The sequence below is a fragment of the Castanea sativa genome, chromosome 1 (genome assembly GCF_040712315.1).
Source record: "Castanea sativa cultivar Marrone di Chiusa Pesio chromosome 1, ASM4071231v1".
Lineage (NCBI taxonomy): Eukaryota > Viridiplantae > Streptophyta > Magnoliopsida > Fagales > Fagaceae > Castanea > Castanea sativa.
Genome location: NC_134013.1, coordinates 49724468 through 49746856, shown reverse-complemented (window position 1 = coordinate 49746856; position 22389 = coordinate 49724468). Strand labels below are relative to the sequence as shown.

Here is a 22389-nt window from a genome sequence, read left to right as displayed (position 1 = left end):
GTGGTATCTAAACGCACTCTTACTAGTGGATGATGGTGTTAATCTTTTCTATCAATTATTAGTCTATTTAGATTGACTTTTCAAAGTGCAATAAATTCCGAAAAAAATCTTATACCACTGCATTCAGAAGTAATCGTGGAACTTGATTTTCTCTTTCTTACATTGATCTTAGTTGTTGGTTGGTTGGTTGGTTTTATTTTATCTTTTGGGTATTTTTTTAAGCAAATTTAAATTGCTTACATATTTAAGTGAATTCTTGTTTAATATTTAAATATCAACTAAAAAGTATTCTTCATTTCTTTTTTGAACACTATTATATATCTAATTAACACTAAAGATTAACACTAAAGAAGTAACAACCAAATGCATATGCTCCCATATATACGTAATGTAAATAGTGAATAGAAATCTTCTTTCCCATTTTTGTCTCTCTCTGTCCTATCCATTATAGAATATTATGTGTCTATTTTTTTTCTTTATTTTAAACTTTGTTTATTTTATAAGGAATTTAAAAAAATGTGGTATTTTGATTAGTAAAATATAAAGTGGTATACAAAAAATGGTACATGATAAAGAATATTTTAACTAAGAAATTTTCTAACTCCTTTTACCCTTCGGGTTTGGATTGCCCTACCGTCTTCTTATACCCTTCGAGTTGGAAATGGCCCTTGGTTCCATTTACCCTTCGAGTACTAGGTCCCCTTTGGGATCAATATACTTGTTGGGACAAATATACCCTTTAGGACAAAATTGTCCTTTGGGATAAAACATCTCCTTCGAGTTTGATGGCCATGTGATATTGTCTATACCCTCTATTCACATTCATTATTAGGTATGAATCTACTCGTCGGATAACCAATACTGCCAGGGGAATATACTTAGTCCCACTCCATTTGTGTACTCTCCACTCATGATTCTTAATATGGAAAAAACTTGCATACCGCATCCAAGGATCCCTCTAGATATTCATATACTCAAAATATTGGAAATGATAGAGAATATTTTCACCATCCCAAAATTTTTTCTAACATCCTAGAGTCTTCGGTCACCAAAAGCATTATGAGCTCACCAAAAGAGTCTTCGGTCATCAAAAGTATCTTTGGCCACCAAGAGCTTGTCAGGTACCTTCCCTGACACCACACGACACACTGTGCTGTGAGGGTCGTCACGTATTAAGGGCTTTTCAGGTACCCAAGGTTCGTCAGGTACCTTCCCTGACACTACGCAACACACTCCACCGTGACGATCATCATGTAACAAAGGGTCATCCGGTATCCAAGGATCGTTAGGTACCCTTTCTGACACCATGCGACACACACCGCCGTGACGGTGGTCACATATTAAGGGGTTGTTAGGTACCTTCCTTGATACCACACGACATATTCCGTTCTGACAGTCGTCACGTATCAAGGGGTCGTCAGGTACATTCCCTGACACCATGCAACACACTTCGCCTTGACGGTCATCACGTATCAAGGGGTTGTCACATATCAAGGGTTCGTCAGGTACCTTCCTTGACACCACGCAACACATTCTGCCCTAATGGTTGTCACGTATCAAGGGGTCGTTAGGTATCCTACTCATCGCCCAGGACAACGCAGACACTAACTTGTCTAAACTGATGAGATACTCTTGACATACGACCCATTATACTCGTCCAATCAACAAACCAACTTGCTTAGTGATATCATAGCAACGCTCAGAGAATAACTCGTCTAGTGCATCATGCAACAAACGAATCGGCTAGGACCAATGACTAAGGACATCAACAGGTGTCTGGTCACTTATTCAAACTGTCCTACCCTTCGTTCTGCTTTACCCTTCGGGTTTGGATTACTCATTGTTGAGGGGAAAATTTTGATGTTCTCGAATAGAATATGGGGTAGCCAAGCTGAAACTCGACGATGGGCTCTTGAAATAAAGCCCAAACGCTTTCGGTGTTGTGTAAGCCCACCCAGGCAAGAGATAGAGGCTACACCCTGACAAGAAGACAACAAGAAAGCCCAATAAATACGTTACTGTTGTTAGCTTGTTATATTATTAGTCTTTTTACAGCATCATAGTTTAAATCAGTCCTCTAGTAGTAGGGTAATTTATATTCAATTATTAAATAAATATAATAAAGTATTAACTTTAGGAAATTCTTGTGTATTTTGTTCAATAGGGTCTAAAGAACTCTCAGCTATCATTACATTAAATGAAGAAAAAATTTCAAAAAGTCTCAAATACATTATAGCCTCCCATAGTAAAACAATAAGTAAATATTAGTGGTTGCATAGTGATGAAAAAGGAGTTATTGGGCATGATATGAAGGGAGAGAGAGATCCCAGCTTAGTGTAGCAAGTATTAAACTAAGATTTTGGTGAGTATGTGTGCATAAGGCATGAATGAGGTAATGTGGGCTGTTTTGAGTGAGTGGGATGGAATTAATACTGAGGTTAAGGCTTTAGTGAGTAGTGGGCTGTTTGTGACCAATTGGGAAGCATTTATGGGCTGTGATTATGCAAAAGAGGAAAGGAATGTTTGAGTTTAGGTGAGTGTGGGTTAAAGGGAATGAGTTGTGGACTTGAGGATAGCTAAATTACAAGCAAAATGACAAACAAATCAGAAAGTTTCAGAGGGAGTAGCTGTGTGTTTGTGGGCTGAGGTGCTTATGCTTTTATAATGGAGTTTAGAGAAGCATTAATTAACAAGAATCCAGAAAACGTAGGTCTCATTCAGGGGAGTAGGACAGCTGAATTAATAACCTAGATTTGGCCTAAAAATGGGAAATTTGCTTTTGGGGCAATTTTGCTCCTTTGGGCAATGTCACATATGGGTCGTATTTGGGATAATCTTACATTAAATGCTAAGCTTACTGAGATTGTGTTCAGCCAATGGGATTAAGGCAAGTATTAAGGAAGAATCCTAGTGCTGCAACTGAGATTTGGACCCTAGAAAGTAGGATTCAACACCCAAAACCAAGTGTCAAAGTTTAAGTCCACTTCAGAGGGTTTTGTTGGAGATCCCTTTATGCCCTCCAAACCACATGTTCCCAAATTTTCCTCTTTAGAATTCATGGGCTTGGTTCATAAACTAATTACATATATTTTTACTAATAAAATAAACTATTTGGTTGAGGATTTCATGAGCTTGAAGGTCTTGATTATGGGTTCCTTAAGTTGTGATCAAAACTTGAAGATAAATGGCATTTATTGCTCATTAGTTTTTAGGTGTCAGCCTCTAGTACTGTTCATGTCAGAGTTGGCAGTGAGATAGGTGGGTATCTCCTAATTTGGTTTGGGAGCTTGGTTGCTTCTTAAGGTGACCTCTAGCGGAAAGCAGGACTATATGGAGTTCTCCAGCAGGTTCAGTTTGCACACATGAGCTGTTTTGGCTGAGATTTCATGTTAGGCCATGAGGGCTAAGTATTTTGGTGGGCCTCTGACTTGGTGGTTCTCTCCACTTAGGCCCATCCTTTTGTTTTCTCATTGTGAGCCCTACAAAATGGACAAAGCTACCATATATTGCCATGGATTTTTTTTCCACATGAGCTTTAGTTGTTAGTAGAAATAAAATAAATCCATAAGTTTTAATAAAAATTTATGATAGGTTTTGGGTATTAATTTCCATGGGCTTTTAACAACAACTTGTATAGTTTCTTATAATTTTTGCTATGGATTACTTTTTAAATGATATTTTCTTTAGGGCTTTTTAAATAATGACCTCCAATATTTTCTTGAGATTAATATTTACCATGGGTTTTAAATAGAGGCAATATCTACTATAATGGAATAATGTGATATTCTCATGAGTTTTTCTATAGATAATCATAATGGGCATGTAGGATGAATAATTACCATGAGTTTTGAAAATAAATATTATGAATGTTATGATGTAAGATAGATAGTGAACATGAGTTTATAATATGATTTGAAATAAATAAATGTTATGGGTCTAAAATCATAACTTTCCATGGGCTTTTATAAGATGATTGCCATGGGTTTTGAGAATAGATAATTCATAAATTCCATGAGCTTGTAATATTATAGTAATAGGTTTAAGAATCTAAAGTATTGTTCATTATTAGACTTTTAAGTGCAATAATTATGATATAGTATTTTGCCAAGTATTAATAACCTTGGGCTTTTGATAATATAGTGCCAAGTAGTTAGCTTGAGTTTTTAATAGTGCCAACGTAAGTTGAGTTTTTGATGTTGAGTTTTTGATATTTCCAATGAGAATTGAGCTTTGATATTGTCAATAAGTATTGGGCTTTAAATATTGCCAGCGAAAACTGGGCTTTGATATTGCCAATGAGAATTGGACTTTGATGTTGCCAATGAGAATTGAGCTTTGATATTGTTAATGTGAATAGGGTTTTGGATAAATAAATTGCCATAGGTTTAAATCATGGGCTTTGATTATGGATTTGAATTCCATTGATAAGATTGTTTTGCCATGAACTTGAATCATGGACTTTTCAAATATTGCCAAGCATGAGTATTCTTGGGCTTTAAATAGAATAGGATGTGTGTATTGGGTTCATAGGGCCGGTTCGGAGTTTAGCTAAATAATGATAATAAAATGGCGTAAATGCACTTTTAGTCCCTACATTTTGGCTTATTTTCATTTTGGTTCTTACATTTTCATTTTACCACTTTTAGTCCCTAAACCAATTAATGCGTTCTATTTTGGTCCTTACTGTTACTGACTTAACGAAAAAATCCTACGTGGCAAACGGAGTGCATTGTTTGCACAATAAATGCTGACGTGTCTATTAAAATAATATTAAAAAATGCTACTTCAACATCCACGTCAACGTCAGCATCTAATTTAAAAAGTTAAATTTATCAATTTAAAAATAAAAAAAAATTATAAAAAAATAATTAAAAACAAAAAAATGATGGAAGTTAGATATGTTTTGTTAGGGCTGAAACGAACGCACGAGACCCAATCCTGGTGCGCCTTGAGGTCAGAGATAGTGAACTTGCATTCCCCGAGGTTGTTCCAGAGCTTGATCGTGCGGCCACGGGAAGTCGAGACGATTTGACGGTTGTCGATTGAGAAAGTGATGGAGAGGACGCCTTTGGTGTGGCTGACGAAGCAGCGGACGGAGACGTCGGCCTGGAGGTCCCAGAGGCGGAGCTCGCCGTCCCAGGAGCCGAAGAGAGCGAACTGGTCGTTGGAGGAGAGAACCACGTCTTCGACGAAGTGGGAGTGGCCCTTTAGCCTACGGCGAGGGACACTGTAGGTCTTGTCTTCCTTGGTGAGGTTTCGGAGGCTAATGGTTTTGTCATGCGAGGCAGTGACGATGATGTCGCTGTTGTCGGTGCACATAGTGGGCGATCGATTTCTCTTATCTCTAATGAAATCTGCTCCCACAAGTGCTTGTCTTTCTCATCTCAGTCTCTCTTTCTCTGGGTTGAGTCTGCTGTATTTCTTTTGGATTTTTGATAAAATTGAAAAGGGATGATATGGGTTTGTGAAAGAAAATTTTTTAGATCTGGGTGGCAGTGGTCAGCTGGGCTCACAGGTGGTGGGTAGATCTGGATTTTTTGGCCATTGGTGGGGTTTGAAGGTGGTGGATCGGTGGAGGATTTTCTTGGTCTATTGTTGTGTTTGGTTGAGTTTTGATGTTTGGTGTTTGGTTGGTTGGGTCCGATAGAGATGTTTTAGTGTTTTGATTGAGATGTGTTTTGGTATTTTTGTGATCGTTGGGTTTTGGTCTCATTTGAAGATTGCTGTGTGTTTTGCATGTTTGGTTGCTAAGAAAATGCAAGAAGAGAAACAAAAATATTGATTTTTATAATTTTCTGGGCAACAGGTTATTTGAGGAAGAACATGAACCATTCTAGGCTTGATTTTTTTGTTTTTAATTTTTTTCATTTAGTTAAAATTAATAAATTATTATTTTTTTATTTTGATTCTGATGTGGCAATTTTTTAATGCCAAAATAGATTTTTTTTAATTATTATTTTAATGTGCCGTTAGCCACGTTAGTTTTTTCTGTTAGTTGGGTGACGGTAAGGACTTAAATGTCATGCGTTAATTGGTTTAGGGACTAAAAGTGGTAAAATAAAAATGTAGGGACCAAAATAGAAAATGACAAAAAATGTAAAGACTAAAAGTGCATTTACGCCTAATAAAATTGGATAAAATATGAGTTTTTGGGCTTTTGTGATAGTTTATATGATGACCCAATTTAGATAATGAGATATGAAATATTTGTTATTAAAATAATAATAGATCAAAAAAAATTTGGAAAAACCAATGACTTATTAGTGGTATTGAAAATAAATAGGTGGTACTTAAATAAAATTAGGTGAACAACAAAAAAAAGTACCCTAACACTCATCATTCTCCTTTTACCCTTTGGGTGCTAGGTCCATTTCAGGTTGATTACGACACAAGGTCATTCTTGCTCTCCACTCACATTCACCAATGGGTAGGAAAGTACCTGTTGGGTTACCAAATACCAACGATGGATTATACTTAGTCCCACACCTTTTGCATGTTCTCCATTTATGCATCCCTATATGGAAAGAACTTAAACACCACGTCCAAAGATCCTTCTACATATTTGTATCCTCCTAGTATGAGAAGTAAAACCCTAAGATTTCGGAACAATAACTCCATATCTTTCCTACAAGGAAAGATCCTACATTTATGAGATCTTGGTCAACCCTACACCATTATATAAGCACTGAGTCTCCTATTCTCCAAGGTACATAAAAATTTCCTAGATCCTACTTTTAAGTTATTGGAGATTCTTCTATCACTGAATTAACCTTTGGAGGGTCTTTGGCTGGCACCCCACCGGTGCTCTCTGTAGGTTTTTTACTCTTTTGTTCTTTAGGTACCTAATTGGCGTGCGTGAGAATGATCAACTCACTGATGATTTTATGGATCATCAGTTGACATCATCAGTGGGAAACGAGTAATTGGTCATATCATCGCTTTTAAGACAAAGAGTTGCATGGTCCAGATGTGGTTGTGGGTGCAACACCCGCGACGGGCTTTGGGTTTCCCCAAATTTGTGGGAAGTATGCCTTGACCTAGGGTGGACCATGGCAAAGGGTGTAAATAGAGTCGCCACCTAGATTAAGTCTAGGAACCATATATATAGTGCCTTTATGGATGGACTAACCTTTACCAGAGCATGTGTCTGGAGTTTAGGTATGGAAATGGGAAGGTGTTAGGCACCCAACCCCACCCGACCCATAGGTCAGCCTCCACACATTGTATTCCAAATATTAGTCCCATTAAAGGTTCCTCTAATATGTTATTCTAAACTTACACACACTAATATGCATTTAACATCCAAACATGGCATATGTCCCACACTCATTCATAACATAAAACCTTACCATTCATCTAGCAATATACATCAAGGGCAGCAAGCACATCATAAAACAATATCACCAATCAAGCATATTCATCATGTTCATCAATCAAGAAAGCTCATCATGTTCATCAACCAAATCAAATGTGTTAGGGTCATATTCTCTATGTAATTGGCTAGTCCTTTGACAAAACTCACTTTACTTGTAAATTAGGTAGATCTAAGTTGAGTTTGATACATATCAAGTGATTGTATTAAAGACATGAAGATTGATCCAAGAAGCAAGTGAAAAAAAGTTGTTTTACTGAAACTCGACAGAAAGCTGCTATCGAGATTCAATGGCCAGCTTGACATATGCTCGATCTATCGAGCTTTACGAATTTAGAATTTCCAAATTTGAATTTCTACCTATGTTGATGCATTTGTTTAAGGTTTCTTTTCTCATAATCGTAGACATATATAAGGCTTATTTTAAGAGCCGTCACACATGGATACAAAGACCAAGAGTTTATTTTTCTCTGTGAGAAGCTATTGCGTTTGTACGCCATTGGGTTTTGTAACCAAGTGCTTCCTAATCTTCATTGTTGATGAAGTGAAAACTTTGTAGCCAACAATAACCTTTCAAGTTCCTTGAGTTAGTCACCTACTGGGAAACTAGACTCAACAAGACCTAAACATGTGATTAAAACTAAGCAAAACAAATAAAATAGCAAGAACCATAAATATGCATTTTGGGCATGAGTATGCGTGCGCAAACATGAAGTATGCGTACGCATGCCTCGAGTATGAAGCATGTGAATGCATACACACCCAAAAACACAGTTTCAGAGCAACAAACAAAACAACAATTTAACAAACCCTAGCGTATATCTAATACAAAAATAAACAACCTAAACTAACAAGAAAGATATCAGAGATAAACAAACAAAATCTATTCCTATACATGCATTGGATCTAAAAACAAACAAGAACAACACTTAACACTTCAAAATATGTTCATCAATACATCTAATCATTCAACTCTCCAATCAAAATATGGTGAGACACAATAAATCAAAACCAAATAAAACATATCATATTTCTAAGAATGCAAAACATATAAATTAATTAAGAACAACAAGAACACAAGTTATAAAAGATCCAAATTAATGAAAAGTCATGAAGAAAGACTCACCTTGCTTATGGAACACAACTTGGTTGATGTTTTGACCGGCCCCTCAGTACTTACACAACAAGATCAAATGATAATCAAGGCAATCAAATATATCAATAGTCCATTGATAATCACAATTCAAAAATAGAAAGATGTTCTTTAAAAAGCTATAGAAAGAATTTTTTTTAAAACGTTTCTTGAAATGAGATAGATAATTTCTGCACTAATGAATAGAAAGAGGTTTTGAAGAGCCAAAAACATGCTAGGTGGCTGTGAGTGCAAAAGATCTAGAGATAAGAGTGTTGTTGGATGAGTTTAGGTAAAAAATCAACTCTCTCTAGCTAGGGTTTGAGTTTAGAAGCATAGGGTTTTCAGAATTTTTAGATGGTTTTGGACGTTTCAAAGGTTCTAGGGGTTGGGGCCCATCAAAGAGGGAGGATTTGGACCCTAAAAATTGATGTTCTGAAGTTTTGGAATGCAGTGTGCGCGCACATGCTTGTGCATGTGTATGCATGCATACTTCATGCGTATGCATGCGTCCCCAAAAACCCTAATTTTGATTACTAGGTTGGCTCAACTTAAAACGGTCATAACTCACTCAATATAAGTCCAAAGTAGGCAATATTTGTGTTCAAATTGAATCCTAAGATGTCTAATTTCCAATGAAATAAACCTCACGTAAATATTCTTTGTGAGTCAAAAGTTGTGGTTAAAACAGTGAGTAAATGTCATTTTTTAGCAACATTTTCAAAGCGATTTGAGCACTTTTAAGTTGTGATTACTTCCAAACTATCAAAATAACTTCAATTACCTTTTGTAGATATGTCAAACTCATCATTGGGGCTAGGGACTAGAGTTTATTAACCGAATACAAAATGAGGTGTCTACAACGGTTAATGACTACTACTAACCTTGGATAGGCAAGTGCAAACTCTAACTGCGGTTGGTGAGCGGCTCACCCAGTGAAATCGGGATCTTGAATTGCAAATGAACCTGATGAATGAAAGTCGTGCCCAAACCAATAATCAGCACAATGAGCAGCACAACGATGAGCATGACGACAGTTATCTACCGACGAATGACCAACGCGAAAGAGAGGATCAAGAAGAAAGTAATGTCGGCAACAGGTGCAACTGATGGGAGGACACTAGCTGTTAGTAAGAGCTAGAGAGCGGAGTAATGTCATGGCGTAAGATATGCAAATTATAAAAGACAAGATGGACATGATGATGAATGCCATGAGAGGGCGAGTGTCCACTAACTTGGACAAACTAGTCCACTGTATTGACGCCCTCTTCACGGTGTAGGTCACATTTTGTCCCCTCCCACCCAAGTTCTAGATTCCCCAGGTTGAGACATACAACGGGTCGAAAGATCTGCTCGATCACCTAGAGTCGTTCAAAACCTTCATACACCTGCAGGGAGTGCCCGACAAGATAATGTGCAAAGCATTCCTAACCATGCTCAAAGGATTAGCTAGCTAGGGTATGGTTTAGCAAGATTACTCCAAACTCCATCTCAACTTTTAAGGAGCTAAGTGGGCACTTCATCATGCACTTCATTGGCAGACAAAGATATAAGAGGTCCTTGGAAAGCCTTCTGAACATCAAGCAACGAGAAGATGAGAGCTTGAGGTCCTATGTGGCTCGATTCAACAAGGAAGCCCTCTTGATTGACAAAGCCGATGACAAGGTGTTCGTCACAAGCTTCACCAACAGGCTATGCTCCTTAGAATTCCTCTTCTTCGTCTACAAGAATGGCCTAAAGATGATGATAGAGATGCTATACAAAGCCACCAAGTACATGAATGTCGAAGCCTCCATGAAAGCCCAAGGCGCCAAGAAAAAGAAAAGGGAAAGATAGGACTACCCCCATTCGAATGGACAAGCCCTTGTAGAAGGCAATAGTGGTCTAGACAGACATGCCCTTGCGAAAGACAATGAACCATCCAGAAGCAGCCGGATGACTAGTCTTATGGGTAAGAAAATTAAGTGAGTTCAACATATAGTACCGTCCAAGAACAACCATTATAGCCCCAGCCTTGGATGACTTTGTCACCGAGCTCACAGTAAAGGAAGACGAAGGCTACATCGCCCATAGAACGCCGAGCACCTGAGGAAGTATTACTAGTAGTTCACCAACTACAAACTATGTTTTAAGTTACACTTTTAGTTTTTCTAAGGAAACTATAGAGTGTCCGTCCAACACCTAATCTATTGTTCCATGTATTTTTCCTAATTCAATAAAGGCATCATTATCTAGAAATTATCACATGACTACATGAAGAGAAAGGGAAAAAAAAAAAAAATCTAAGTCTTCCTACCTACGGGATGGATGGACAAACCAAGCCACCCACGAGTGTCTTCGTAAAAAATCTAAGTCTTCCTACCTATAGAGGGGATGGACAGATGGACCAAGCCACCAACAAGTGTCTTGGTAAAAAAACCTAAGTCTTCCTACCTATGGAGTTGACGGACGAACCAAGCCACCTATGAGTGCCTTGGTCAAAAATCTAAGTCTTCCTACTTACAGGGGGGACGGATGAACGAACCAAGCCACCAACGAGTACCTTGGTAAAAGATCTAAGTCTTTGTACCTACGGGATGGATGAATGAACGAAGGCACTTGTCCAAGCCACACACAAGTGCCTTGGTTAGATTGCATGTTCTTTGTGTTCATATCTCAAGGGGTAAAGAAATATGTAATTCAACAGTTAGATTTTCAAAATATATAGTAATGTTTATTTTATTGAGTAAGGTTGTAGCCTATGCTACAACCTTAATCAATATCTTCTTATTGGAGGTGAATTTTAAGAATTCCACCATTAGATTACATATTTTTCTTATATTCTCCATACTTGCAAAATTTATAAAAAATTAAAAATTAATAGCTATGCCATCAATAAATTATTTATATTGCCAGTTTTTGTAGTTTAAAATTATACATAAAACATAAGTTTGTAGATCATATAGTATATAATATAAAATTCACACAAAATTTGACATGTGTATTAAGAGTGTAAAGAACATGCAATTTAATGGTTAGATTATCAAAATATGTAATAATGTTTATTTTATTGAGTAAAGTTGTAGTCTTAGGTTACAACCAATTTTGTCCTTAATGAAATCATGATAAGATTTCATAAACTAAAGATTCCACGTAACAAGATTATTAAAGGCAACTCATTTCAATTGTTTTCACCCCACAAAAAAAAAAAAAAAAAAAAGGAAAAAAAACAAACATAGAGAAAACAGTAACCTAATCAAAGTTTTAAGTCTTCTAGATAGCCAACTATTTCTGAAGTCTTCTTTTTGGTGTAATACTTTTCAATTATGTCCCACTTGATTTTGTCTTAGCTTGTTCTAGTGAGTTTGATCGTCCATTACATGTGCTCCTCTATAAATAAGATCAGGGTAGAGAAGTTTAGCACCCCAAACTCTCAAAATGAAGGCCATTCTAATTGTCTGCCTTCTCCTCACTTCCACATTTTTCATTCCTTCTTCAAACGCAGCTAGAGAATTTCCAATAGGGCCAATACGTACGTGGTGATGAGAGAAGTAGTTTCTTGTAGACAGTTATATTTTAAATTTAATATGCAGCATATATATATATATATATATATATATATATATATATATAAGGGGGTAAGTTACAGGCTAAGGCCGGTTGAGGCCAGTGTGCGGAAGGTAAAAGAAAAAATACAAATGAAAGCCGGCTGAGGCTATATGATTACAATGACTGAGTCACTGGATTACAACTGAAAATTAAACTCTTGGCTGGAAGAGGAGGGAATTTTGGAGTTGCTCTCAAGACTGAACCTTGTTTTCTCACAAAATTGGACCTGCCTCAGAATGGAGAAATGGCTTCCTTATATAGGCTGGATGAGGCCTTGGATGCTGCTGGATGATTGCTGAAAATCCGGAGGGTAAATTGTTTTTACTGAGGTGAAAGCTGTTTCCACCGAAAGCAATAGTAATTCGGAATGATTGTGTCTGTGAACAGTAAAAACTTTCACTGTTCATGCTACAGTGCTTTGTCCCCTTGCTTTTCTGGATTCGGACACTGTTGAAATAGTAATCTGTCGGGGAATCTGCTGGGTGTGGGTACTGTTTATGATGTGGGTACTGTTCATATCAGTGGCTGGTGCTGATTTTGAATAGTAACCGGATTGTGATCTTTTATCCTGAGTTGCTGAGTCAGGATGCTTTTAATCGCTGTCCAGATTATACCCGCTGTAAGGATCTTGGGAATCTTGAAAAGGTCAATTGGACTGTGGTTGACTGACCCTTCAGAGGCAGTAGGAGAGATCTGTTCTTCTGACTCTAGCTGCTGGGAATGAGCTATGAGTTGCTGGGCTAATTCTTTTAACTCTTTGCTAGACTTTCCGGCGAGCTGGACGGAATCTAGGCTAGACTGAGATCTTGTCCTGTGGGCAATGGGTTTCTGAACTGGGGGAGGATAATCCTTGTAAACCTGGCTGATGATTGGATTAATCCTGAGACTGTCCCACCATTTAACTGAGAATTCTCGGTTTAAGAGGTTGCTACCAATTGTGTATTTCCACATGCTGATCCAATGGACCTTGTACCTCTGGGAGAAGACCAGGATTATTGGGAACTGGGATCTGTGCTTAGAGGAGCTGCACCTTGAATCAAAGTATCTCAAAGCATCTTGTAATGGTTCTGGGAAGATTTGAGGGATGGATCCAAACATTTCCCACCATTTAAGGAACCAAGAGGGGGTTTGGCTATCAAAATCTTTGCTGAACATTAAGAACCATGAATGATTAAATTTCTGGTTCTGGAAGAAGAGTACTTTTTCAAAAGCATCCATGTAATCATAATAGCTGTAATGGAGTACTGAGCCTGATGGAGATCTGTAGTTTTTGAGGATCCTTAACAGGGAAGGATGCTGTCCCCATTCTTTACTACTAATAAAACCGGTGATGATGAACTTGTGATAGAGGACTATTGGGGGGTCCCCTTTGCTGTAGATGTTTTCTATTTGAGCAGATTTTTCCTGAGAGAGGATGCTCTTATAGAACTGGATATTTTTCTCCGGATGCTTGGGTAGGAAATGCCAGTTTGGTGGCAATACTTCCATGGCTAAGGCTAGGGGATCTGTTAAATGAACTAAGTGAGGTTCAATATAAGAGATATGCTGGGTAAAGGTCTTCTTGACATAAGAGGATTGTCCTCCTCTTTGGGTTGGATAGAAAGAAGGCTTTTGAGTTTGGATAGGGCTAAATTGTTCTTCTATCTGATAAGGATTGATTGTTTTGGGTGCTGGGGAGGCTAGGGCTGAGCTGTAACTGGGCTGACCATGAGGCGGCCTTTCATAATTTGGTTTTGGAATTGTTGAAACCAAATATCGATTGGCAATGTTTGATGGTGAAGCAGGGTTATTCTGTCTGGGGTTTCTTGCTTGGGATGTTGGGACAATTTGGCTGGGGGTGATTGGGACAATCTTTCCTATGGTTTGTGATTGGCTAGAACCAACAGGGTTTTGCTGTTTAGAGATTTTAGGGGGTTGGGACAGTTGTACGGGTTTCTTCCCGGACATCTTGGCTGTGACTCTGCAAAAATTCACGGGTTAGGAAATCAGGGATGCTGTTCTGGCTTTCTTCAATGAATTCTACATCAAAGTCAAAAATTGAAAGGATGGCTTGCCATCGTGCAAAAATCTGTTTTGATGCAATGTTTTGAACATCTTTTTCCAAAACATGTTTTGCTGATTTACAATCAATTCTGATTAAAAATTTTTGATTTAAAAGATCACTTTGGAACTTTGAAATGCATAGTACTATAGATAATATTTCTTTTTTGATAGTACTATAGTTAATTTGAGCAGGAGTCCATATTCCCGAATGGAAACAAACTATTTGTTCAGGGGAATTGGGATTAATACACTGGAGGAGGATGCCACCATAACCTATGTTTGAGGCATCAGTATGGACAATCTTGAATGAGTTGTCAGAAGGAATTCCTAAACAAGGAAGGGTTCTGACATATTGTTTGATATGTTGAACCACTGTGGTATGAGCTGGAGTCCATGGGTAGGGATTGGTTCGAAGTCTATCAAAAAGGAGTTTGCATTGTTGCCTGAGATTTTGATAGAAATCAGAAATGTAATTGAGAGAACCTAGAAATCTCTGAAGCTGGGTTTTATCTAGGATTTCATCTGGAAACTTATCAGCAAACTGGATAGCTCTGTCTATAGGTTTGATAACACCATGATGAATCTCAAAACCTAAGAAACGAACTCTAGTTTGGAAAAGTTTGATCTTGGGTGCTGAAACAACAAGACCATTGAGTTTGATGGTATGGAGGAATGCTCTTAAGTGCTTCTGATGTTGTTCCAAAGATTCTGAAAAAATGAGTACATCATCAATGTACACAATGGCATGGCTGGAGAATGGATTAAAAATCTCATTCATGATATTTTGGAATTCAGACGGTGCATTTTTGAGACCAAAGGGCATCACATTCCATTCGTAATGGCCAAAGGGTGTGGTGAAGGCTGTTTTATACCTATCAGGCTCTCTGATTTGTATTTGCCAAAATCCACTCTTCATATCAAACTTGCTGAAAACAACTGCTTTGCTAAGCCTGTTAACTAAGTCTTTTTTGTTGGGAATTGGGTACCTTACCCATTCTAAGACTTTGTTGAGGGGCTTGTAGTTGATAACTAACCTAGGGACACCTCTCTCTATCTCAGCATTTTTCTGTACATAAAAGGCTGGACAAGACCATGGTGATCTAGATTTCCTGATAATTCCTTTTTTAAGGAGGTCCTCTATCTCAGCTTTACAGGTATTCATAAGTTCCTGGTTCATTTGGATAGGTCGAGCTTTGGTAGGGATATCCTTTTCATTGAAATCTTTGACATATGGGAGAGCTACCTCGTGTCTCTTTCTATGCCAAAAAGCTGTGGGTAGATCAGAGCAGACTTCCTGCCTAAGTTTTTCTTCAAACTTTCTGATCTCTTCTTGGAGGGTTTTACAAGCTAGTTGGTCCTCAACTTTCTTGTATCTGATTTTTTCTTGGAGGTACTTAAGATGTATGGTCTTGGCACTAATTAGGTTTAAGGTTTTGGAGATGATGCCAGCTTGGATGGTGCTAATGTTTCTAGGCACTGGTCCACTGATAAATTTAAACTTAATGGTTTGGCCAAAAGGTTGGGTAGTGATTCCTTTACTATCTGCTGTGAAAGGGTAAAGGATGCAAAGGAAGGGATTTCCTAAGATGACCTTGTCTGTCATGTTTTTGACAAGAACAAATGTGGTTTTAAAACACATGTTATCTTGGCAAACATGGGCTTTAGGCAGTTTGAATTCAATCTGCATTTTTCCGCCACTTGCGGATGTTAATCGTTCCCTAGATTTTTTAAAGTATTTGGAGGGAATGATTCCTTCTTGGATGCAGTTGAGATCAGCACCTGAATCAATTAAGGCTATGACCTCGAATTCAAAATCTTTGCTAACGACAATCCTGACTTTGGAATGCCATTTATGGAAGTTAATCCTAGTGATAGCATCTAAGAACAATTTGTTGCTGGGTTCATAGATGAGATCAGCTGTAGGGTTAACTATATGACCAACTTCATCATCTGAGGAACTTTCCTCATTGCCTTGATGAGAAGTGCTTTCTAAGGGTTGAGTTTCCTGGAGGGCTTTAAGATTCTGCTTTAAGGTCTTAATTTCACACTTGGTTTCCTTGGTCTCTTTTTGAAGGTCGTTGATCTTAACTTCTTTCTTAGACAGGACAAACCTATTGTGGGATTGGTCCAAATCTATCTTGGGTTGATGGTTACTGGGTTTAGTTTTACTTGGTTCCTGTACCGAAAGCTGTTGGTTAGGGCTAGGCTCTTGAAGGAGGTTTTGGTGAGAGGTTTTGGTGCTGCAATCTCTCTGGAAGTGGTCGCGTTTGCCGCAACCATAACATTTTCCAGGCTTATTTTTCTTACTTTCTCTGTAGGCTTTGGAAATAGGTCGATGAGCTCTGCTAGCACGCCTTTCAGGTCTTTTTAATCTCAAGCGTTTCCATTTGGCTTCTAGGGTTTCATCATCTGTGTCAGAGGAGGAACTGCTAGAGGCTGTACGGATTTTTAACATTTTGAGATGACTGGTACACTTTGGTAAGGGAACGGCTGGTTTCTTTGCTAGCTCTTCAAGTTTCTGGGCAACTATGTCTAAGGCTGATTTGTCCTTAGGGTAACTAAAGTTGGTAGCAGGAGACTTGACTAGAGGCTGCTTAGGAGTTGGATTGCCAACCATATCTTTGGTTGCATTGGGTCCTTCTGTGTTCCAGGTTCTGGTAAGGACACAAAATTGCTTGTGTTGGCCAAAATACCTTTCGAAGTATATGAAAAAGGGGACATTACGGGATATTTCCCTCATGAATGCCGTCCATGCTTCAAATACTTTTTCTTTTTGATCTCTGGTATAATTGGCTTTGTAGGCTTCTCTCTTAGTCCTGTTTTCCTCAGAACTAAACTCCTTTCCTAATTCTTCTAGGTCAGGAACGAACTCTCTGTTTAACACTAAGATATTCAGAGATTCCTCTTGCTGATCTAGAGGCTGTTCCATATCAGTTCCAGATGGGGATGGGGGGATTGCTCGCGATCGTCTTCCTCATTGACAATCGAATCCTGTTTGGCTGTGTAGCAAGGTGTGGTGAGTTGGGAATTGGTTCTAACTCCCTGAAGTTGAACACCTAAATCTCTTTTGGACGTAGGGAAAGGTGATCCTAGAGGTCTGGTTGAGCTACACTGGGATACAGGTCTATCTCTAAGGTAGATAGGTGACTGCCTACGGGGCTGGTGTAGATCGGTTGGGGATCTAAACCGTGATGTGTCCAGAGGTTGCCTACACTCATAATCTAGAGGAGTGCTAAGCCTAGATCTGTCGAAACTTAACCTAACCGTGCCGTCGGCTAGCTGTTGGACAAATTCTAAATCTGGATTCTGGGCTGGGTTTTGGATCTGTAGAGTATGGTTCTCATTCTCTAAAGTCCAATTGGCTGGGAAAGTGATTTCAGACCATTTAAGGGTTCTAGGAATCCTAATTTTGGCGCTAGGGTCAGTGGTCTGGATGAGGGTTGTCTCACCTTTTTGTCTCCTATCAAGTGCTCCAACATTCATGTTCGTTCTCATGCACTTGTAGTAAACTCTGTATATCAAGGCTATCTGACTGGTTTCCTGTGTCATAAGGGTTCCATGGGTCTTGATATTGAGTGTGAGAGCTTTGATAACTGTGCTGTCATGGAGAAAGATGCTAAAATCTGGGAAACAGTTAAAATGGATGGGTCCGTTACTAAGACTGGTTTCTATGGTTCCTAGGAGGCTGTCATCGAATCTGATGTGACGAGCGTCTCTAAGGGCCATGAGGATTGAGCTGTTCAAACCTCTTCTGGTGAGTGGTTTCACTCCAACTTGGACTAATCCTATGTGTAGGAAGTTATGTCCTTTGTCTTTATGTTTCTGGATAGCTGAAGGGGATAACAAGTAGCACGTTTCGTACTCCTTGTTGATTCCATAGACTTGTTCTATGGTCTTGACATGGTAGTCTGTTTTGAAAGCTGTTTTCAAAGACCATGAAGACTTATAGAATTGGCTGGTAGAAACCTTTGGGATATTCCAATCTCCTATGTCTAGATCTAGATCAGATAGCTCATAAGTTTCTGAATTAATTGCTCCTACGTCTGCTGGGATATCTGGTATAGATGTGGGTTGGGAACATCTACTGCTGGTGGAAGAGTAACTTCTAAACAACCTATTCATGATTCTGGGGTTACAAGTTTAAATCAACGATTACAACCTAGTCACTTTTATCCTCAAACTTCTGGATCAAACCTTTAGATCTGAAGCAAATTTATACAACTATGGGATAGACACCTGATCTGTGAACTCCTTTCCGCCGGACTCTCCTCCAAAATGGGGACCACCCTAACACGCCTTCTCTCGGCTTCAACGGGCTGACCAAACCAAACCTAGGAAGATTTTCGGCCTCTTTAAAGAACAGAGAACACCACAGATTTCGGTAACAAATCTCACAGGAATATAGATCTGCAACAAACTTTTGGGCTAAACACAAAAATAGGAAGAATAGAGATAACAGAGGAAGCAAAGGTTAATCTGAACAAATAATCACAGAATGACAAATGGAACGGTTAGAAGGAGGCTCAGCCTACCATTTACAGATGTAATAGAAAATAATGAAGTAATAGCAGACGAAGAAATAAATAAAAGGGAATGGAAGAGTTATCATGAAATAGATGTAAAACAAAATATGGGGTATGGGAGATATATCCATGAAAATAATTCAAAATAATTATAATGCCAAAATAATCTGGATAACTATGGCGGCAGTGCCGACCAACTTGATTATATGATAAACAGTAACTTACAATCCGACCGGGCCAAACTTGGCTCTGCATACACGCTTTTGATTTTATTTACAGAAAGCAGTTCAATGATTAAAATTTTTACATACTAACAATTGCTTATTAATGTTGAAAAATATTTTGAATATATGCTTGTTTCAAATAGTTGGTCTAGGATTAATTATTCCTTTTTTTTTTTTTTTTTTAATATATTGAAATAAGCTTTCTCCTATTAAAGGTCTAAAAGATAATCACTTATTCACCTCTAAAAGCTAGTGTTTTTCTGATAAATTCTAATCAATACGAGTTATTTATTTGGTATTTTCACATTTAGAGACTTCCAATATATGGAACAAGAGCTGCAATTGTTATGGCCTATGTTTTCCAAGTTAGTTTCTTCAATTAGTTCATATTCTGATAACTTTATTTCATATCTCAGGTAAGTGTGGTAGGGGAATTCCTTATGGAAGATGTATCTCGTCACCGCCGCTGCCTCAATCTCCACCCTTGAAGCCACCATCTCCGCCTTTGAAGCCACCAACTCCGCCAACGCCAGGTCCACCCTATAGGAAGCCAACTCCGCCATCTGGATGTACTCGTACCCCATATAGACGTTGCGCACCTCCAACCCCTTAACAAACGAAGCACCACGGTTTAACAATAATCAAGTATTAGGTTGCTTATTATCGTGGAGGGCAGTATTAATTAAGAATAAAGTGGGCTTTATGCGATAATATCATATATGGTTGGGGGGGTTTGTAATGTCTCTCATAAATTCTACTCTTATGTATTATGCACTCCATAATAGTCTATTGTAAATGTATCCAAAATAAAAAGTTGACTAATGTTTGTCTGTTGGCTTATATGAGGGACTTCTGTGCGAATTCTAATTATGCATCATCAACAAGAGTTCTGAAAAAGTTCAAGTTATATGATTTATTTTTTAGTCCAGAGTTCTTGGAAGAAATATACATGGAAATGCTTTCGACATTATTGCATGAGGATGAGTAAAATTGACTTTAAAACTCACTCAAGTGAAGATTTAAACCTTATTTTAATTTGGAGAAATACATATGACAATTATATTACAAACACATACACCTAACCTTAACTACTGCATGTGTCTTTTGTCTTATTATTTTGACTGTCTTGTTACAAATAATAATAATAATAGTAAATTTTTTGTTACAAACAATAATAACTTTTATTTTGACTGTCTAATTATTTTTAGATAGATCAATAAAATGCATTAAATTCTAAGTTAACCAAATATATAGCTTCATTTACTAACACCCAAAAAAACTTTGTTTCACAATATGCTTAAGTGTCAACTTGTTATCGAATTTTATCGCTTACACATGAGACTACAATAGGTAGTTGTTGAAAAAAAAAAACTAGGTCCATCAATTACAAGTTAAGACTTAAGTATATTGTGGATTTTGGTGTACATGTTTTTAAACTTACTCATTGCGTTTGGCTTGCACACACATTGTAAAATTTGAAGCTGTCCGAGTTTGACTAGTAGTACAAAATTTTTATTAGTTATAGTTACGCATAATATTTTTTGTTTCATTTTTGAAGATTAAAGGCCGACAATGTAACATGCATACTTTATGTAAGTGAGCATAGGTCATTGTCAAGTAGAAAAAGAATGGTGGCCAAATGTTTTTGGACTTAGTGTAGACTTAGAGTCAATTACTAGTGGATGATGGATGACGGTGTTAGTTTTTTCTATCTATTATTAGTCTACTTAGATTGACTTTTCAAAGTGCAATAAATTCCAAAAAAAAAAAATCTTATACCATTGCATTCTGTAGCAATCGTGGATCTCGATTTTTCTCTTTCCTACATTGATCTTAGTTGTCGGTTTGTTGGTTTTTTTTTTTTTTTTTAATATATATATATATATATATATATATATATATATATATTGTTAGAAATACTTAATTCAATAGTATTGTATTTCACACTGAAATAATATACATGAGTGCCTTTATATAGGAGGCATATGAGTGCTGTATAAGCAAATATGAGTGCAGTACAAGTAGTATAATGTGTGCTATACAAGTAAGTAACCTAATTGGGCTAAGTCCACAATACATACGTTAATAGCCCCTCTCAACCTCAAGGTGGATGGGAGACCAGCTTGAGGTTGTCAACTAAATCACGAAGGCGTCCCTTAGGATGAGACTTGGTGAAGATGTCTGCAAGTTGATCTTTGGAGGAGACGGAGAAGAGCTTGAGAGCACCATGAACAAGATGATAACGGATGAAATGACAATCAATCTCGATATGTTTAGTCCGTTCATGGAAGACATCATTGTGAGCAATGTGAATGTCACTCTGATTATCACAGTAAAGAGGAGTAGCAGAGGATGTAGACACACCTAAGTCCTTAAGAAGCCATCGTAACCAAGGAGCTCAGATGTGGTATCAGCAAGAGCATGATATTCTGCTTCAATACTGGAGCGGGCCACAAAGGTTTGTTTCTTACTTCGCCAAGAAATCAAGGAAGAGCCAAGGAGAAAACAATAGCCAGTGGTGGACCTACGATCAGTGGGATCTCCTGCCCAATCAGCATCAGAGAATGCATGGAGTACAAGAGGAGACTGAGCTGAGTAGAAAAGGTCATGGAAGAGAGTGCCCTTTAAGTATCGAAGAATGCGTAGAACAACAGCATAGTGAGTCGACCGTGGAGCAGACAGATACTGGCTGACCTGATGAACAGCATAGGAAATGTCTGGACGAGTGACTGTGAGATAGACTAGGCTGCCAACCAATCGTCTGTAAAGAGAAGGATTAGACAATGGTTTCCCCCCCGAGGGAGTCAGATGCGCATTAAGATCAACTGGGGTGTCAACAGTCTTGCTGTCAGTGAGTCTAGCACGAGAGAAAAGGTCAGAGGCATACTTGGCTTGAGTAATATAAAGACCATCTGAGGAACGCGTGATTTCAAGACCCAAGAAATAGCTAAGATGTCCAAGATCTTTCATCTCAAACTGCTGACTGAGAAAATCCTTGAGTTCTTGTATGCCACTAAGGTCATCACCAGTTATGATCATATCATCCACATAGAGGAGAAGTAAAATGGTGCCTTTATTAGTACGATGAAGAAATAAGGCAGCATCATAAGGACTGGCAGTGTAACCCAAGCAAAAGATGGTAGAGCTAAATTTTGCAAACCAGGCTCGAGGAGCTTGTTTAAGACCATACAGTGCACGTTGAAGGCGACAAACCTTGTTTGATTCAATGGAGAGACCTGGAGGAGGTTGCATGTAAACTTCTTCACTCAAATCCTCATTAAGGAATGCATTTTTAACATCCATCTGAAAAAGATCCAATTTTCTAGCAGCAGCAACAGCCAAGAGGGCACGAACAGATGAGATGCGAGCAACTGGAGCAAAGGTCTTTTCATAATTAATCCCATACTCCTGTGTAAAGCCTTTTGCAACAAGAAGAGCCTTATAGCGCTCAATGAACCCATCTGAGCGAGTCTTAATCTTGTAGATCCACTTATAACCAACCACAAA

The 22389-nt window shown here is 38.1% G+C and overlaps 1 protein-coding gene and 1 long non-coding RNA gene across 2 annotated transcripts; one reads left to right on the top strand and one right to left on the bottom strand.

The window, feature by feature from the left end:
• Positions 1 to 4780: 4780 nt before the first annotated feature.
• LOC142628993 (small ribosomal subunit protein RACK1-like) lies at positions 4781 to 5319 on the bottom strand. Its single transcript, XM_075803001.1, has 2 exons — positions 4924 to 5319; positions 4781 to 4810 (listed from the first exon to the last, which is right to left on the bottom strand). The coding sequence occupies exons 1-2, from the start codon at positions 5317 to 5319 to the stop codon at positions 4781 to 4783; spliced, it is 426 nt and encodes a 141-aa protein (XP_075659116.1).
• A 6563-nt stretch (positions 5320 to 11882) lies between these two features.
• LOC142622265 (uncharacterized) lies at positions 11883 to 19722 on the top strand. Its single transcript, XR_012841882.1, has 2 exons — positions 11883 to 12015; positions 19299 to 19722. It is a non-coding gene; the product is annotated as an uncharacterized LOC142622265 (long non-coding RNA).
• Positions 19723 to 22389: the final 2667 nt, after the last annotated feature.